The sequence below is a fragment of the Hyalella azteca genome, unplaced genomic scaffold, assembly GCF_000764305.2.
Source record: "Hyalella azteca isolate HAZT.00-mixed unplaced genomic scaffold, Hazt_2.0.2 contig2705, whole genome shotgun sequence".
NCBI classification, from domain to species: Eukaryota; Metazoa; Arthropoda; class Malacostraca; order Amphipoda; family Hyalellidae; genus Hyalella; species Hyalella azteca.
In genome coordinates this window covers 19,206-38,741 of record NW_025932970.1, presented here as the reverse complement: position 1 = coordinate 38,741, position 19,536 = coordinate 19,206, and the positions used below count along the sequence as shown (strand labels likewise).

At 39.0% G+C, this 19,536-nt stretch overlaps 3 protein-coding genes across 3 annotated transcripts; all 3 read left to right on the top strand.

Annotated features, from left to right (window-relative positions):
- Nucleotides 1–229: 229 nt before the first annotated feature.
- Nucleotides 230–8,785, top strand: LOC125179563. Its single transcript, XM_047885655.1, has 10 exons — nt 230–365; nt 1,206–1,504; nt 2,258–2,386; nt 3,347–3,463; nt 3,871–3,951; nt 4,267–4,422; nt 6,333–6,376; nt 6,807–6,893; nt 7,814–7,998; nt 8,613–8,785. Exons 2-10 carry the CDS (start codon nt 1,298–1,300, stop codon nt 8,783–8,785), a joined length of 1,179 nt encoding a protein of 392 aa, XP_047741611.1. The 5' UTR covers nt 230–365; nt 1,206–1,297.
- A 2,684-nt stretch (nt 8,786–11,469) lies between these two features.
- Nucleotides 11,470–18,031, top strand: LOC125179562 (glutamate receptor 4-like). Its single transcript, XM_047885654.1, has 5 exons — nt 11,470–11,550; nt 11,637–11,712; nt 16,541–16,661; nt 17,377–17,488; nt 17,870–18,031. Exons 1-5 carry the CDS (start codon nt 11,470–11,472, stop codon nt 18,029–18,031), a joined length of 552 nt encoding a protein of 183 aa, XP_047741610.1.
- On the top strand, nt 13,584–15,582 carry LOC108679775. Its single transcript, XM_018168500.2, has 2 exons — nt 13,584–14,268; nt 14,807–15,582. The coding sequence occupies exons 1-2, from the start codon at nt 13,968–13,970 to the stop codon at nt 15,019–15,021; spliced, it is 516 nt and encodes a 171-aa protein (XP_018023989.1). The 5' UTR covers nt 13,584–13,967; the 3' UTR covers nt 15,022–15,582.
- Nucleotides 18,032–19,536: the final 1,505 nt, after the last annotated feature.

Below are 19,536 nucleotides of genomic sequence, written 5' to 3'. Positions count from 1 at the left end.
GAGTTTCTCAAAACATATTGCACTTCTGAATTCAAGTAACATTCATGAATATTTGTTAGCACCACCACCGGTATTGGTGTTGTTTGGTTCGTGTACCTTCTTGCAAATGGTGCAGTCAAATGTTTTGCTATTGGACCTTGAGGTTTTCAACGTAAGCACCACATATAAGTTCATCAATTTACCACAGTTCCCGGTCAACACAGATCCTTGCTCTGTTGTGAGTCGTGCGACCTCTTGCGGTCGGCTACTGCAAATCATTCCGCGAACATTTGGCTTTCTGCTCACATGGTTTAGACAACTACGGTGGAAAGAAGCCATATTCGTCACAGATAGCAGTTCTAAGGATGACGTAAAAACGACCGTAGGTGAGCCGTGGGTGTGAATTAAGTTCATTAAATATACCCTAGACTATGTCATGAATTTTGATGAAGGCATCACATAAAAGTTCTTTGAAATTCATTAACATTTAGGTCATGTGAAACTGATTGTAAAAATACATGGTAAAATATTATATTGTGGCCCTGATTTGAAATTAGAATCAGATTATTTAATGGGACATCACGGGTCTAAGTATGAGAACTAATTAAAATAGTGGTTTCGTACGTACCAATTACGGCATTCTCTGATCGAAAAGCCAGACCAACTACATATCTGTCTGTCCATGTCCTCAATTCACGCGAACGTGAATTGTGGTGTCTGTAAACTGCAAACTTACGATGAACAAAACTTGCTTCATTCTAACGTAAAAGGCTGAATTCCAAGACTCAGCCTAGTTATAACCATTCACTATGCCCCCACTATACTGTAAATGCATCGACATAGTATTGCACATTGAGAGCGTCAAGTAACATGTTCTCGAAGGCTGGAATTTTTTTTACGGACATTTGAGTTGTAAATGAGGCTTGACGACGCAGACTCGCTCGAAGGCATGGCAGAAAAATTTTATTTGTAGAATCATGTCTGGACGGCGTTTTTATTTCTCCAGGAGTTCATGAACATAGAACTTCCGATTAGTGGCAGACCGGATTTTTATCTGTACCAAATCTGTAACGACGGTTCTTTAGACTTCATTTTTATATACTGGTTCTCGTGCTAAGTCAAAGATGTCAAGCGTAATGGATGTGGAAACTGCATACCTTTCTTAAGCAATGATGAATGTACAAACTTATTGCTACCCGTATTTGTCATTCGGATTGTTCATGCAGGGCGATCGCTTTTGAAGAGAAGTCTTCGTTATGGAACTCGACTAGCTTTGAAAACCGTTCCTGAGGGACTGGAAGCAGCAATCAGCCGAACTATGATTAGGCAGGAGGCTGTTCCACAACAATATAACACGGTTATGACACGGAACACCACTGGTATAACGTCGGCTTGTCCTTGGTTTCAAAATTCAACCTTAACTTTGCTTCGAGACTTCGTTTGGGAAGAATCTTGGCTGACGGGACGGCCTCTGAAAGTGATCGCCTTGGGGAATCGCTTCACAGCTACCGCTCTGCTATGCATGGTGAGGTCAAACTTAAGTTATTGAGAGAAATTAATTGCATCTTACGCTAGAGTGAAGCTGTTAAGAAATAAAATGAAGAGATATAAATTAACTGCAATTTTCGAAAGTCGCCTGATCGTAGTATTACGGTGCTGAAATCGTAGTATGCAGGGTGGAACAATGAATTCATTCATAATGCTCATCCATTTAATTTTACTTTTTAATGTAGATGTTAATTTTAATTTTAATGTTAATGCCTTTTAATGTAGATTCAATGGATGAGCAACGTTAAACTTGAAATATTCCCAATATATGTCGGCAATTCGTTTAATAATTCCCATGAAGAGCTTCACCCACATTCTGGCAGCTAATAATTGATGTTATATAGAAAACTAGGTCAACTAGATCAAACTCGGCTTCCGTTTAATATTCCACTTATTCACAATAAACTATGCATACTTTTTGCACTGATTAAGTGATGGTTTAATTTTAACTGACCAGATACTGAAGGAGTAAGTAATTATTCATAACCGAATTTTCATAACTTTCAGAAGCACTTTTGTTCAAGTGTAAGGCAGCTTTGAAGTGTTCGAAGGACTTTTTTTGCTTCTTATTAGAATTTTATTGAGGGAAACTATGCACTCAACGACTTCCTCCAATTCCGATATCAATATCACACTTATTTCCGTGTTGTGCCTTCTTTCCAAGTAAAGCTGTCGTTCATATTAAAAAATTTTAAATCAGATTCTAAATTTCTCCAATTTCTCTTTTCAGATCTCGAGTCTGGGGAGAGAGGGAAATTCCTCTTCTCGAGAGTGGCTCATCGTGACGCCTTCTGACGCTGTCGTCTCAGCCTCCAGCTCCCACACTCCCGGCAACGCCGTGTACCTCGCACAGGATGAGGTGAAGCTCTAAGGCAGGAACCGTAATTAATAATCTCGCTTAGGTACATTTAGCGGCCTAAGTATACGTAGCGGCCTGATTATACGTAGCGGCCTGAGTACACGTAGCGGCCTTAGCGGCCTGAGTATACGTAGCGGCCTGAGTATACGTAGCGGCCTGAGTATACGTAGCGGCCTGAGTATACGTAGCGGCCTGAGTATACGTAGCGGCCTGAGTACACGTAGCGGCCTGAGTACACGTAGCGGTCGATTTCTCCTATGTCTAGCTTGAAAAGCCGTCAGTGATTGGCTGATGAAATTACGAACTCTTAACTATTTTAGATTATACGGCCCTAGGGTGGTAAAGTTCTGTCATCACTCGAAGTAAGATAGAAGAAAGAAATCAATTTGCTGGAGACGATGACTTTATTGAATCTCGAAAGAGAAAATCTTACAGTATTTCTCGATGGATACTATGATTGGTTACGAGACCTAAAAATGCAAAGCATGTAAGCTATTGACGCATCTTATTATGGTATGACGCATAATTGAATGGCAAGACGCAAGTGAACACTTTGCGCGCGTTATAAACGAGATTAGTAGTTTTATGTAGGGTAAACAAGTTTTTTTTATGATAATAGCATTTGGTACCACTCTTACGCACTAATAATTCCGTGAAAGTATGCAAATAAAAAAATGGTATTAATACATGTCCATAATTTTTGTTCACAATCCTGGAGAAAAATTAATTAACGACTCGCAGTTCGTTCTTTTATTATCGATTAAAACCTTTAATATAGACTTTGTCTTCTAATCAATAATTTGTCGATTCTCTCGTGTAAAAGCATAAAATGCACATTACTCACTCAATATAGCAAGTTTCAAACAAAAATGGCTATACCCGTTTTCGTTTCCATTTCTTTGCATTCCTTTTAATCGGAAAATTTTTTTGCTGAAGAATCTCTTTTTATCGGATTTTCAGCTGAACCTGAAATCGCTGCTGTCAGAAAACATCGATACTGCCAGGAGACTGTCTGAATCTGCTGCCCTGTCCTGTCACTCCAGCTCAGCCCAGTACATCATTACGCAAAAAAATGAAGCAAGTCTTGACTGTAACGCTAAATCCAGCAAGAAGATGCTTTTCAGCGGTGCTTTCTTACATTTAATATACTGTTATGCTATATATATGGGACAGGGTCCATAATTTCACTAATTTCTTGATCTAATCATCTAATCCTCAAGTGAAACGTCTAAACAGCATCAATAATAGTTGTGAATGATTTTCTTACCTATGATCACGGTCATTGTAGTGAAATATACTGAAGAGATCTATTTTAGTATATAAAGAAAGAATTGTCTTTCTTCTATATACTGATGTATACTGATAGATTCATTGTTATGGGTCTTAACCGTAGGTAACTAAAGGCTTGTTCAAGAGTTCCATTTCAGTGAACACAAGGTTTTAAGCATGAAATAAATAATGTTTTACACCGCCTACTTCAATAGGCTGTCTTCCGACCCATTGAAGTGCGAGTCCGCCCTCCAGACTTCGCTGCTATATCTCAGCCGTCGAATCATTCTTCAACCGTGAGCTCTTGTTTCAATTTAAACTATTTCACTTATTTCTGAAGCTATCGTTGTTTGGTTATTCATATACGATTCTGATTATTTGTTTTTAATCACTGTTGAAATAATTTTTGTTCAAATTATATCGCTACTGAGTTCGACATTTTCTAAAGTTCGGAGATTAAAAATAATACGATAATCATTATAGATTAATTATTAATTATGTTTCCATACCTGCACTAACTTTATTCAATCCAGCAGCGCTTGAATGCATATTGTAAGTAACATTGTTGTAACTTGAATACCCATTGTAATAGACCTGTCCTAATATCATAGAACTATCTACCATCAAGACCAGCCATGGTAGCAGCGTATTCCTGGTACCCCGTACACAGTACTCAGTCTGGGCTCGTGCATGGTAGCCTCGTTAAGTACTCCTCCAAGCCGTACTACCAGCTGCAAGGAATGCATCTCACGATGGCAACCGTCAACGTAAGTCGCCACATTTCCGTCACTGTGAACGTCCAATTGTTGTTAAATGCGCTTGTACATACAATGTGGCAATAGAAGTTCAATTTGAATTGTGAGAACCAATTAGCTGTTAGTGACTTCGGGCTCTTGTGTTTAATAATGATATAATTTTAACGTGCATAGATAAAAGTACGTCGAAAGTGAACAATAATTATCCTGAATTTATAAGTAACATTTATAAGCAATTTATGGACTACCTACTTAAAGGGAATTAATTTTTCTTTTTAATGCAATCGAACTTTAAAATGATAAATTTTCCACTTAAAATTATTGTGCATGGTTATAACCTTCTGGTGAACATGAACAGTTTATGGATTTAATAAAGTAGAAGTATCGGCACTGAAGAAATAGGCCCATGGCCTTATGGCTTATATAGGCTCCTTAAAATATTGATAACAAATTCAACAAACACAATAGAAGTAGAATTTTTTCATTGAATTTAACTAAGCGATTCAAATTCAATTTGCGATATTTTGCGTGACTTTTATGCATAAATTCAGGATTATACAAACTTCTCGTAACTATATCTAGATATTAATTGTACAAGTTCCTTCAAACTAATAAGGAGACAACGGACATCAATAATAGCTTGTCAAAACTCTCGCTGATGTCGAGTTCTTTATCGTATTTATCATGAGTCATAGTTACGTCTTTGCGCATTTCACACGCATAACTCATCAATTAGAGCGCGTCTGCATGGACCATCAAAAATGAGAAACCGATTTCACGAAGCACGGAATTCCAACTCGCCGGGGCCTCTTTCTCGGTTATTAATAATAATTGGGTCATTCTTAGGGACTATAATTTAGGAGGCCATAAGAATTCCAGAACAAACGATTTCGTTTACAACGATTGACAGCGTGGAAGATCTGATATTGACCATGTACGCTCTGAGTAGATATACTTGATGAGCTATTTCTCCGCAATATGTCCAATAATTAATTCATTATTCATCCTCTGACACCGCAGCGGTGCTGGTAAAGTCATTGATGTATCCTCAAGTCTTCAATCATTTCATTGAAATAATCTAGTCATTAAAACTAAAGATTTTATTTGCAAAAAAAAATTACTTGCCAGTGCACAGATCTAAAAATGTAGGCAACTATTTCTGTATGCAAAACGGCAAGCAAAGCTATATCCTTTCCTGGCTTCTGAACTTGACGCACTCCTATCCAATTGCCGGACTGATGCGCGCATTAGGAACCTCTTTCATGCTCTTTTCATATTCTTGGGAGCATTTTTCTCGTTACGAGAACAAAGGAAGCCTCACAATAACGTCAGTCAAAACTCCTCGATTGACCAGCAGCGCTGACACATTTCTTCAGTTATGCCAGCACCCAACAATCAGCCCCCAGATCCTCAGTAATTTGCACGCGTTTGTCCTTCTGCTTCAATGCATCTTCATTTGCATTACAAATTTAAATCACGTAACGGTTTGAAATAAGAAGACGGTGGTCGTGCATTTTGTCTGTACTTCAACCGTAACTAAGCATCGTCTCATTAGCTCGTAAATCGTCAGAAGTATAGTCTCATTAGCTCGTAAATCGTCAGAAGTATAGTTTCATTAACTCGTAAATCGTCAGAAGTACAGTCTCATTAGCTCGTAAATCGTCAGAAGTATCGTCTCATTACCATGCTTTTTTGTACACCTAAAATTAATAACAAAATATTCTCACTCGTTTCGAGCCTTTTTAATTCGTATTCGTCAAGATAATTGCCCTCATTCATTCATTACTAGTTGTGTTTTTGTGTCAATTTACGTAGAAAGCTTTATATAATATTGTTTCATTTTTTTCAATAGAAGTGTTGATGAAAGATTTATTTATCAAAGATACATTTTATGCTGAGCTAAAATAAATTTATCATGACAGAGTTGGCCGTTCATGGGGAGCGAGAAGCTGCCTCCCGCCAGTCAGTAAGTTTTTCGCTTGTAAGTTTTTTTTCGTTAATATTCGCTTACCAACTTTCACGAGCGCACGTACGTAAACATCGTTAGCAGATACTTCTACTGAATACAATACGTTGCTTACAGACTAAAAATTTCTATTTCAACTTTTATCTGGAAGGTTCTTTGGCCTCATTTTATTTAGAATTGGTTATTTTCACGCGCTTTACAGGCTTACTTCCTGACGGTTTTTCTTGCTTGCACCATCACATCCATGGAAAATACAAGAAGAATATTGGAGTCCTGCCATAAATGTTGCAATTGGCACATGGGCCAAATAAATTAATTATATTTGCATCAAAGTAACTGAAATGATCCAAATTTATTTGGAATTTTCTTATTTTTTAATCTTAGCTAATTTTTTCACGACAAGGACATTTTTTAGTCATGTGCATTGCAGGGCCGAGCAGACATGTCCAAAATACGTGAACCACACAGGCTTTCTCGTCGACATCATGAACATGCTGAGTCAGCAAATGAACTTCACGTGAGTTTGTTAAGGCAATACGTTTAATAATAAATTCTTACTTTTAATTAAGTTAATCTAAACCTTCGAGCAATCATTGATGCCCGTGTAATCATATATTTTTCTTAATCTTAAATGAGTAATTACTTTAATTAAGCTAATCTAAACCTTGGAGTAATCATTGATGCTCGTGAAAATCATTCATTTTTTAATCTTGTATACTTGTATGGTTAAAAGTCTTCGCCATAAATTGGTCAAAATTTCTCACAGATATCCCCAAGCTCACCACTCTGGCAAGGTTTGAAAAAACAATACGTTTAGCAATAGTAGCGACTGAACAATCAATTAGAATTCATTATTAATCGATGCTTCTTCGCCATATCAAGAAGGACATGATAATTTGGTGCATAACTGACATGGCTCCGTATTGACCGAATTATTGAACCTTTACGATGTCACAGCATCAGATTTATAACAGAATTTTATATTCACATACATCATTCTGCATCAGAATCGTAAGTCTCCATTCAGTATCTGAAGGGAAAAGGAGGCAACATTAAGTTTAAACTTTTGGAAGGTTAATATTTCTAGGTTCTCGGATACTGGAGGTTGTATTGAGACACCCAGCCTTTAATGGTTTAATATATCACTTATTTCATCCTTTAATTACAAATCTACCCTACTAAACTGACGTCAGAATGACGTCGGCATTACGACGTAATTATCTCGTCATTAATTACTTCATTGATTGTTCTGAGTGACACACTAAAGTTCTTCAGACATGCAGCGCATCTAAAGCCACAATACTAGGTTGTCATTTACGGCCCTGAACATTCAGTGCCAACTCGACATTTTTAGGCATTAATTAAAATAGTTCTATGGTGTTACAGATCTCGATTATTATACTTAATTTATACGTTATACACTTTCTGTCCGGACAGATACTCTATTTACAACGTATGCGACGGTAACTTTGGGTCCCAGCTACCTAATGGGTCATGGACGGGTATCCTGAGGGAGGTGCTGGAGGGGCGGGCCCACGTCGGTCTTGGCAACATCGGCTACAGCGTCGCTAGGAAACGCGCGGTTGACTTCTCTGCCGTGGCAATAACTTACGCTGGCGCCGGTAATTCAGTATAATTAATCTGATGTACATAATTTATTTTTTCTGTTTCATACTTTGTTACAAATTTTATTTTTTACATCATATAATCTTTTGCTCTTGAGGTCAATATTTATTCAACATGTGGAAAGGTCGACTGATGTATTTTCATGGCGCAGTTTGGAAAGTAGCGACAAACTATCTTATATATAAATATGTTGGAAACAGCTTTTGTGTTTGAAGCCTGGTACCGCGTATATATATCAAGGCTTTCGGCCGCGTAAAAACGTATTTATCTTGTCGTGGTGAAATACCTGAGCATGAAATTTTTTCATAGAGTGATAATAGTGAGGCATTTCAGAAAAAAGTAGTAATAGTTGGATGAAAAAATTTAATTAAAAATTAGTGTGCATATATAAAATTTAAATCGTAAATTTCGTCAAATTTTGGAAAAAATAGTGAAATATGGGACTTCTATGAATGTTTGGAGTAAATTATATTGAATTGGCATGCGTTAGATTTATTATTAATAAAAATTCCCGGATTCGTAATAACGTGATTTAGGTAAGCAGCATATTCAATTTTCAGAGTTCACACATCCAGAGATAATTTTCAAAGATAACATTTACACATGGCAGGCATTCTGGTAAAGGAAGGCACTTCACACAGCAACATGTTCGGGGTGTACCTGCAACCTTTCAACAAGAACGTGTGGTTCTGCACACTCTCTGTCATACCAGTGACTGCGCTGTTCCTCTGTATCACTTCCAAGTTCAGGTATGCTGACTGCGATGCGACTTATTGTGTGTGATTTATGTTGACAGTGGCCCAGTGGTTACAGGGTGGCCCAGTGGTTGCAGGGTGGCCCAGTGGTTACAGGGTGGCCCAGTGGTTACAGGGTGGTCCAGTGATTACAGGGTGGTACAGTGGTTACAGAGTGGCCCAGTGGTTATTGGTTACAGGGTGGCTCAGTGGTTACAGGGTGGCCCAGTGGTTACAGGGTGGCCCAGTGGTTACAGGGTGGCCCAGTGGTTACAGAGTGGCCCAGTGGTTACAGGGTGGCCCAGTGGTTATAGGGTGGTACAGTGGTTACAGGGTGGCCCAGTGGTTACAGGGTGGCTGACACCGCTATACTGTACTTTATTGTTAGTATTTTTTCTTTGTCATTTAGCGTCGGAGATTTGCATTTGTATGTATAGTCCTGCATTCAACAAATTGGCATTTCATTTTTGGCACAGGTACAGAGACTCTTCAACACGCACCAAAAATAATCAGGTTTTTGGGAAACCAAGAATGCTAGAACAAAAACACAAACTAAGACCTCTAAGAACTCAACAGCTGAAGCAAAAAAAGTCGACCAAGTCAACGACTGCTGAATTCGTTGCCAGCGGCCGGAAGATCAGCCTCGGATGGGCACCTGAGGCAAGTTCATGTTTATAAACATTTTACATATTCAATATTCAATGTAATTATTTATTTAGGCTCTACAACCGACAGGTATAATAGTTACTATAGCTAAAAATTCTGGAGTTTCCAAACTTTACTAAGCATCAATCCGTCTTTTATCATCATTTCTCGCGATTGTATAGCAGAAATAGTCAGTTCAGCTTGCAAGGTCCTGATAAAATTTCGAAACATACCAATTCTCCGCTATTCCAACTGTTCCTACCGAGTCTAATAAATTTGATTTTCACCTCTATAACCACTAAATTTTATTCCTTTACAAATTCACCATTCAGACCGAGTCTAATATCATTCCTGTAAATTTTATTCCTTTAGAAGCTCTGAGGCTCTCGGTAAATCTCTTCAAATCTCGCGGAGATCTAGAAGACTCCCCTCAGCTGTAGCAGTTTTCGCCACAAATGAAATAATTAAATAACAACGAGGAAATAATTAAATAACAACGAGGAAATAATTAAATACGTCTGCAGGAGACGTCGCGCGTCGAGGAGCTAGACGACCCGACGTTCTCCTTCAGCAGCGGCGTCATGACGGCGGCCACGGCGCTCCTGCAGCAGGGTGAGCCTCCCCTCACCACCCTCACGTCTCCCCCTCACCCCCCTCACGTCTACCCCACACCACCCTCACGTCTCCCCCTCACCACCCTCACGTCTCCCCCTCACCACCCTCACGTCTCCCCCTCACCACCCTCACGTCTCCCCCTCACCACCCTCACGTCTCCCCCTACCACCCTCACACCCCTCACACCCTCCACAGGTCAGGACCCCGCCCCCAGGACCCTGGCGACGCGACAGGTGTTCGGGATGACGTGGGTGTTAAGTCTCGTACTCTACGCGTCCTACACGTCCAACCTCGTCTCCTACCTCACCGTCACCAGGCAACCCATGCGTCTTCTTCCCTCTTATAACCGCCATTATTTTCTTTTTGTTTGTTCTTTTTTTAATTAAACTTTTTCATTATTCTATCCAATTAAAATTAATTAAAAATCAAATAAAATAAATTAATTGAATAAAAAAATTAAAAATTAATTAATTACAAATTTATCATATTATTTTGTTCTTATGTGTGCGTTATCGTCGTTCTATTTGTCGTCTATTATATTAAGTCCTGATAAATGTGAGAATGTCGTATGGTACAAATACGATAAAATAGAGAAATACCGTACGACATTGCCGTGTCTCCAGTCATTAGAACCTGTTGCTAGAATTAAAATGACTGAAACATCGAGTGAAGCGAGTTGAAATATTTTTGGGAATCCTTATAGTAATTCAGAATTAATTTTCTCGTAGCACGTATTCGTATTTCCAGCTCCTCGACACCGATATCCAGCCTGCGGCAGCTCGTAGGTTCTGACCTGCAGTTTGGCACGCGTGTTGGTTCCGTTTACATTGAAAATTTCAAGGTATTTTAAACAAATATCGTTCTAGTTAATCACCTTTACTTGAAAGTGTCTAGTATTTACATGTAACGTTAGTTTCATCGAGGCTAGAGGTAGTAGCTATGATTATTATCTTGCATGCCGGATGTTTGAAGGCATTTCTTGCAGCGCAATTTTAATATCAATTCGTTGAGTTTCTGGTTATTTCTATACAACAACATTCATCTAATGAGATTTCTATGTTTGATTAGATTAGTCAGTTTCCTTGCGTAAAATATAATTATATATAATATAAAAAAAATATTCATCCGCAAATACAGACACTCATTCATCCGACCCTTCCCCTAACACTCCAACTACTCTTACTTTATCAATTGAAATTAATCTAATGGAATATACACGCCACGCAGCCAATAAATAATCCTAATGCACTTCACTAAATAACTTATATTAATTATTAATTAAGCAATTATAATATAATAGTTAATTACCTAATTAGTAATTAATTATATAATTATTTAAAAGTAATGGGTAATTATTAATAATTGATATAATAGATCCCGGTGCACGCGTGCAGAGCTCGAGCAGCCCCGACCACGTGACGGCGGCCGCTCGTCTCTCCTCCCTCGGTGCCGACGTGCTCGTCGCGTCCTACGATGAGGGCCTCGCGCGCGTCCGTAACGGCACGTACGCCTTCATCGCTGACTATCCTGGTGAGGCTTGAGGCTAGGATGCTGGTGAGGCTAAAGTTGAGGGCCTCACGCGCGTCCGTAACGGCACGTACGCCTTCATCGCTGACTATCCTGGTGAGGCTTGAGGCTAGGACGCTGGTGAGGCTAATGTTGAGGGCCTCACGCGCGTCCGTAACGGCACGTACGCCTTCATCGCTGACTATCCTGGTGAGGCGTGAGGCTAATGTTGAGGGGTGTGGCGTCAGGCTAGGACGCTGGTGAGGCTAAAGTTGAGGCGTAAAGCTAGGACGCTGGTGAGGCTAAAGTTGAGGCGTAAAGCTAAGGTGTGGGTGAGGCTAAAGTTGAGACGTAAGGCTAGGACGCTGGTGAGGCTAAAGTTGAGGCGAAAGGCTGAAGCGCAGGTGAAGCGTGAATCTGAGACGCGGGTGAAGCGTGAGGCTTCACGATCGAGGCGCTGAGCTACACGAGTGAAGTGTGCTGGGCAGCACGGGTGAGGCGTGAGGGAGTAATAAAATATTTATGTCTCATCTCGTTTACAATTTTTCGAAGCATATAAATGAATTTTTTCCTTTCAAATCGACCCAGCGCACCACGCTCACCACGAGTCTGTTTGTGATCGGAGGAGAACATTACTAAGTTAAAATTGGGTAAATTTTATTTCCGATCTTTCTCTTTCAAGAACTTAATTTCTTAATTTAATTTTTTAATATCAGCTTCCGTCCGTAGTTGCTGTAATGGCACGGAAAGGTCCTCTATCCAACAATAACGAGTGATTCCAGGAAGGAAAATGAAGACTCAAGGAAAGATTCAACACGAATCTTCACCTAAGTTCAGAAATTGAGCAGAGTTATCGTCAACAGCTATGTGGGAATAAAATCAATACCAACTAGTCGCTCACTGCTAAAATTCGCGCCTCTATGGAAATGAAAGAACTACCTAACTTCAGTTCCCCAACCGGTACATCACCGGGTTGGGAACAGTTATATCACCGGGTTGGGACGGAGACGGCAGGACACTTGAGGACTAATCGATATCGCCGTAACTCCCTCCGCCGTATTAATTTGTGAATAACTTGTTTTGACGCCTCTGGATGGCCTCCTTGATGCGGCTGTGCTGGTGCAGACTCCCAAAGAAATATCAGTTATTAGAAGTTCCGGTCAAAAGACCTGTTTTTAGATCTCCTGGTAACAAGGCACAAAAGGTACAAGAGTCGGCGACAGACCACATCGGGCTTATTTCTTCAGCCCCGAAAATACTATGTTATGTTGAGGTGTTTATCAGAAGGTAAGCTGTGGTTTTGTACGTGAAGTGGGGAGAAAACGTACGCAACACCTGCACTGAACAAAGGGACCTATGCCAAATAAAACATGGACACACTTATCTTAGATCTCGCTGTCCTGCATACAATAAAAATAATTTAGGTGTCAGCTGTGGTTAGGCGTGTTGGCCTGTAGCTGATTTTTCTCCACCCGACCAATTTGCCTATTTCGACCATAAATTTCAAAGCCACTTGTGAGTTTATAACCTTCAATTCGATGCGTTTGTGATCTTAACCACCAGACAAGCACGAGTCTTACTCGAGTCTATGGTGTGGGTTTTTTCTTTAACTAAAACGAAATAATGACCGATGATTTTTAAAAATAAGGAATGCTGAAAATTAGGCCGAGGCCGCGGTTAATGGAGGAAATAAAGAAGCTGCTATACTTAAAATTATTAAATTGTTGAAAAGTATATCGCGGTGAAGCATTTATTTCTTAAAAAGGGGAGAAAATATGATTTTTTAGGCACCAATCAATGTAGATTAATTGAATTCTTACGGGATAAATTAATTTGGTTCTGCACTCTTCATTTTTCCCATACTGGTGAGGCTTTTCCTATACTGGTGTCATTTATAAGGTTGTGATGAGCTGCAGGTTTATTACATAGATCAATTACACACAAACCTCATCAACAGTTGAACGACGGCCTTATAAACGAGGTACGGCATTCTATGCAGTATTCTCACCTTCTTTTATAATGTTTTAATATCATTGTAATCTGTACTTTACAATGTAATTCACGCATCTTCATTCGTTTTCAGAGTATTTTTCAGGGTAGTGTAAAAAAGGCCAGTAAAATGCACTGTCAGTTATTCATAATTGTGTTCGTAATTTCTGGCATTTGTTTCGCCAAAGCTGCAGGAAAAGGATCTTTAAAATCCCACGATTCTGGTGCAAATTTCAGGATTCGACTAATTTTTAATGAAACTGAAATTTTATCGGGCGGAACTCAAACGGATTTAACAGATTCTGAAGAAATTGGAATGTTAAAACCCCCATAAACCCGTCGCAAAAGCAAAGAAGATAACCCTTGTCGTCGGTTCCGAAGAAAACGTCACACCCAGAGAAATCTTTGAAGCTTTGTCAGTTATTTTGACCGATTTAGATCTTCATGCTTTATCATCTGGAAATAATATAAGAACGATGACCGTTTCCTTGCGCAAGACGCATGCAATGCCCAACCCGTATGTTTTGAGCATCAATGAAGTCACTAATTCTGATCCGAAAGATGCAAATGCTGTAAACAAACACCAAAAACGGTCAATAAAGGAACACTTCAAGATGCCAACTGAGGAAGAATATAAAACTTGGGATTTTTTCACCGACTTCACCGTTCGACCTTCACTGAATAGTCAACAAAAAGTTGAGAAAGCCATAAAGTGCATCTTAGAGTCAAACTGCGACTGCCCCGACTTTTCTGACGACTTCAAAAAATTACTAAAAGGTGAGAAATAATTCAAATGAATTACTTCAGGGTTAGATGGCATTGTTTAAATCAATTTCTCAAAGGTGCGATGGCATAATAATTTGAATGGTGTTAGTATTGGTGACTGGTCAGCACTCAATTCCGGACCTAAAATTCTGGAGAAACTTCACCATTTTATTTTTGTGACAACACAAGAAATATACTTCAGTTTTCATGTAACTCAAGTCTTGACTCGATTATTATGTTGAAAGTGACCTCGATTGGTTAATAGAGGTGAAATTATTTAAAATTTTATCCTGTCAGTACTCTGATGCAAAAATTTGGTTTCTTGTCTAGGCAATTTCATCATAATCTCGACAAGTTAATCAAATTTGAGATATAGGAACGGAATTTGAACATTTTTATCTTTACTGTGAATTTCCACTATCCCACAAGTTTTCAAATCCCAATTAATAGTAGTAAAAATTATTTGAACAATTTTCATAGCGGTAATTATCAGCCTAGCAATCATCATTAAAATGTTCAATATTTAACGTTATCTATTCCCCTGTACAAGTTCACGGCGTGTACGCAGTCCTGAAGGGAGGATGTTCACCCTACGTATCCTGTACCGAAGAAGAGTTCAGAGCTGCTATCACCTTCCATGCCATCCTGCGCACCGACTACCCTGATCTCTACCAAGACACCGTCAACTTGATTCACGAACTGGACGATGCTAAAGTTCTGGATGTGACTCTACCTTCACAAGAAGCAGCTCGGATTACGTTCTAAATTAATATATGAATTGTTCAAATTCTAGGAATTTTTCGGATAAGCAATGTCATTGTCGTAGTTGAAATGCCATTGAATATTTATTCTAGGAATATTCAAATCCTTAATATTTTTTGGCAACCAGTGTCATTGTCAACCCGAAAGCTTAAATTATGCTGTCGTCTAGATATGAAACAGCGTTGTAAAACGTCTTTGTCTATAATTGCAATTTCGGCTGCCTCTTGTTGATTAAAAATTGTGTTTCTTGTTCTTTTTGGATCTTCACATTGTGATTGTTTGATATTCTTCAAGAGGTTTAGAACTGATTGACTTTACCTAAAATCAAATAAACTAAGAACTCGCAGGACTTCAATGTCTATGGAGGATCGAAAACAAACATTCTTTATATATCCTCCGAACGAATTTTCTCCGTTTCCGAAAAGCTTTTTATATGAAATCTGTTAATGATCAAAATGATTGGAGATTAAATGTAGATATTGCGAATTACGTTTAGATTTATCCGTTGAGGACTCTGCAGACTATGATTCCGTATTTTTTTACAATAAAATATTTGCATGTGGAGTTGTAATTTGTTCCTATATATCTAATCGTATATGTGAAAGATTGACGCGGTCGAATTAGTTACTGTGATAGGAAGTCAATTTTCAATCTTCACAAGGCTTTGCTTTTATGATGCAAAGCCCATTTTCCATTGCTGCTTGAGGTAATTTTATTGCACCGATTAGGAAGCCTTCTGATACGTTTACCGCAGCTTGCGGTGTGTGACCGAGGTTCTGGTTCAAGGGTTGAAGTTGTTATTTACGTAGGATTCTTTATATTTAAGTTCTTTGCCGTTCTCTTCCGTACCGGCAATGCAACACTTCTTGCTCGATTGTTAATTTCAGCTGCTGTTCAGCTTTTAAGTTTTTCGTCTCGGCTGTAGACGGTGCTCCAATCTGATCCGCTTGAACGCGCCGGTCATTTAAGACTAATCATCACTTGGTGATCAATAAATTTTGGATTTGCTGTCGAAGATGACTAAACTCTATTGCAGCTTTAATTAATTCATTTATGCCTGGCGTCCTGCATATAGGTCAGCTATGTATTAATGTATTAATTAAACTCCCATGTGTAACGTGGAGATGATCGCTTTGAAGTCCAGGTTATTCATTGGCAATAAAGTGTTTACGGTCCAAAGGTTTGCTCAAACTTTACTTCAATCATATTAGGGTAGCGATATAAAAATTTCTGAGCCAAGAATGCGTTTTAAAAAATTACCATTTTGATCGTACGTTCGTCGCAGCACATAAATTCAGACAACACTGTTATTCAATGAAACCAACTTTTAAATACTGTGCAAGTCATGGTCGTGAAAAGTTCCAACTACGATTTGAGTTATTACTCGATGAGCTAAAGGCCTCTTATCTCCCGACTTTGTGCAAGCTGTTGCGAACACAAACCAAGGCCAAGCAATCGACAAGTATTTTCCTGTCTACAATTCAAGCTTTGAATGAGATTTAACAAGAAGTCTTACTTTCAGTGCTGGACTACATCCAGCGGAGGGAATGTGACCTCCGGCTTCTCAACGAGCATTTGTTCAGACAAGTGAATAGTTTCGCGCTGCAGAAGAATTCACCGCTCATGCCTTCCTTCAACTTCTTGTTAGTATTCAATTGTACTAATAATAGTGTTAAATTGTATTACTATATAGGTACTTTAGGTTTAGGTACAGTCACGCACAACGTCTCATTTCTCACTCCCAGAGAAATAAAGCAGACATTTTCTGACAAGCGATGCACCTTTTGTTCTTGTGTAGGTCACCCAGACCCAGCTTTGCCCGCCGGTAAATGGACGTATCAGTGCATTAATCGCAAAGTGAGTCACAGAATGAACCATTTATATTTATAAGTTTATGGCTTAAAATGAAGTTCCGGCGCAATGCCAAACGACATCAAGGAGGAGCATCAACTCGGCGTCCATCTTCCTTTAATAAGCAAGTGAGCTTCCAAATAATATTTTCAGTGCTTAATTATTTATTTAATATTCGTGTATGTAATTCGTTAATTACAACGCGCTACAATAAATAAAAAACGGAACAACTTTCTTCAAAAACTAAAATGTCACCAACGAAATATTTCCGTGCGCAGTGAATGAATTCAGTTCAGTTGAGTTATTGCTATACTTCAATGCTGTATCAAAGTCGAATATTCTTGCGATGTGATGCCTTATTTAATAAATACTTCTCGCCGCATCTTCTATACATAAAAGTTACGTGATGTAAGATCTTCCTCAATCATTATCCAAATTCAGGTTTTACTTAGATTTTTACGCAATTAATTTTTACATTTTTAAGTACTAAGACCGATGTTATGTCAGTCTTATGAAGCTGCGTGACGGTGGAGTGCTGGAGAAACTGCGCTCCAAGTGGTGGCGTAGCAGCAGCTGCGAGGGCGCCCAGCCTGCTTTTACCAAGCTCGGTCTAGAGGAGGTGAGATTATAGTCACGCGTGACCAAGTGAGCTTAGTCGGGCGTGACTGAACTGCGTCAAGTCGGGCGTGACTGAAGTGCTTCAAGTCGGGGGTAACCGAGATCACATAAGTCAGATGCATGACTTAGGGAACGTCAAAAACTAGTGTAACGGAGTTCCTCTAGTCAGGAAAACGAATGAGATGACATTAATCAATGCCGTACTGCTGTACGATGGGCAGCACTGAGTGAACCTTAATGTTGATGGAAGAGGCTAAGGAACCATCACATGAAATCATTATCTTTATGCTTAAAGATGTCATCTTAAACTTCGATCAAGGACGACCGCCAATTCCGGAATAATAATTCGGCTCCGGAGTAATACGAATGTTATCATTGTCAGGTGAGCTCATGCTTCATGCTGCTCTGCTTGGGCATGCTGCTCGCCGTGCTGTTGTGCTTCTGCGAGTGCTGCAAGCTGCGCAGGCGACTTGTGCTGCACTCCCAACAGGCTTCGGATGAAGCCTTTGCACCGCCTGCGTCACTCTCCATGAGGCCGGAATAACTGCCACGAAACAAGCCATGTGGCCCCACCCGACTTTTACTGTCTGGACAACAAGCTATAATCATAGCAGCAAGCACTGGTTCCTGGCGTAATTTACGCATTGTACAATCGGTGATTGATCAGAGTAGGCAATTGTTCTGTAGGCAATTCTGTTCTGTAGGCAATTAATTAATGCTAAGGATCTAAGTAGAGTTGCTTGGCGAGAATTATTTGCTAGTTGCCTGGCACGATCCATGTACCCAGATCCCAGCAAGATCCAGATATTATATCTTAAAATTGTGCTAATAATTTCATGTAACTTGAACACAGATTGACTGATTTCAAACCAATTAATTTTTTATAAACATATAAACATCCTGCGGTGAATCTTTCAAAATCAAATGAATTCACTTCATAACTCAGCTCTGATAACGCAGCTTCAATTTCTTGGAGAACGCTAGATGGGTAACTGGCATACCGCTAGTCGGGTATCTGGTAAATAGCTTAGCAAGTTATATCCTGTTAAACTGTCGACCCCCATCAAGAATTTGCTTTAAATGCGGAGATAATGACCGTAGTATCATATTTTAAAAATAATTAACTTTGATCTAACAACCATCTTTAAAAACACTTCTAATTAGAGGATTCAGTAATAAGATTCGTTTTGCTTATTAGAAAGCCTTGAATTATCCCATGCTTGTATAACTAGGGAAGATACAAAGAATATTTCAACGGTTTCAAATCCCTCTGACTTTAAAACAGATACATAAGAAAACAAGGCACAATTGTACTCTTAATACATTAATATCATGAAAGATGCTAACACTTTTCTCTTTTGGTTAGTGATTAAACTTTCACGCACAGCTCCATTATATAATAACATTATGTAATTAAATAATAATAATGCACAGCTGTCTATCTTATGAAACTCACTGAGTTTATGCGAAAAAAATCGGAATTTATTTTAATCAATTAGAATGGCTGAATACTGATCCCCACCAAGTATTTGCAATAAATGATTGTAATAATGCATTATTGCACGAAGTTCAAAAATATATCCGGATACTACTGACTTCTCATTGACATCCTACGTCATCTAACATCGCTTTTGCCGCGGAACCTGCAGAAAAAAAATTTAATGGATTCTATAGTTCAGTGAGACGCTGTCAGGATGCGTCTTCAGCATCCTGACAGCGTCAGGATGACTGCGTCATTTCTACTCCCGAAGTAGAAATTCGTGCAATAAAGTAGGTTCCCCTAGGTTGCCCTGGATATAACTGTTATAAATAAGTTTCCCAGTGATTATATAATAGTTTTTTTATTATTTTATAAAATTTTAATTATTTCCTTTAATAAACCGTTTTCTCAGGATGAAAAGTAGAATTAGTACAGTAGAATTCCTCACGTTCATTTAGTTTGGTATCTCAAAGTGTACCTAAATGAATAGCCGTGTTATTCTGTAAATGCCGATCTATCTAACAAGGCGCGTTTTATGTACGCGTCGCGAATCTTTACGTTAATTTCGT

What these genes read in the sequence shown, in the direction of transcription:
- LOC125179563 (XM_047885655.1), top strand. Translation starts at nt 1,298, where the DNA reads ATGATTAGGCAGGAGGCTGTTCCACAACAATATAACACGGTTATGACA. An exon ending in CTACCGCTCTGCTATGCATG is followed by an intron (nt 1,505 to 2,257) that starts GTGAGGTCAAAC and finishes TTCTCTTTTCAG; the next exon opens with ATCTCGAGTCTGGGGAGAGA. An exon ending in TCACGATGGCAACCGTCAAC is followed by an intron (nt 4,423 to 6,332) that starts GTAAGTCGCCAC and finishes TTATCATGACAG; the next exon opens with AGTTGGCCGTTCATGGGGAG.
- LOC125179562 (XM_047885654.1), top strand. Translation starts at nt 11,470, where the DNA reads ATGAGGGCCTCGCGCGCGTCCGTAACGGCACGTACGCCTTCATCGCTG. An exon ending in GGCTTGAGGCTAGGATGCTG is followed by an intron (nt 11,551 to 11,636) that starts GTGAGGCTAAAG and finishes GCTTGAGGCTAG; the next exon opens with GACGCTGGTGAGGCTAATGT. An exon ending in ATGCCTTCCTTCAACTTCTT is followed by an intron (nt 16,662 to 17,376) that starts GTTAGTATTCAA and finishes ATGTTATGTCAG; the next exon opens with TCTTATGAAGCTGCGTGACG.
- LOC108679775 (XM_018168500.2), top strand. Translation starts at nt 13,968, where the DNA reads ATGACCGTTTCCTTGCGCAAGACGCATGCAATGCCCAACCCGTATGTT. An exon ending in CTTCAAAAAATTACTAAAAG is followed by an intron (nt 14,269 to 14,806) that starts GTGAGAAATAAT and finishes CCCCTGTACAAG; the next exon opens with TTCACGGCGTGTACGCAGTC.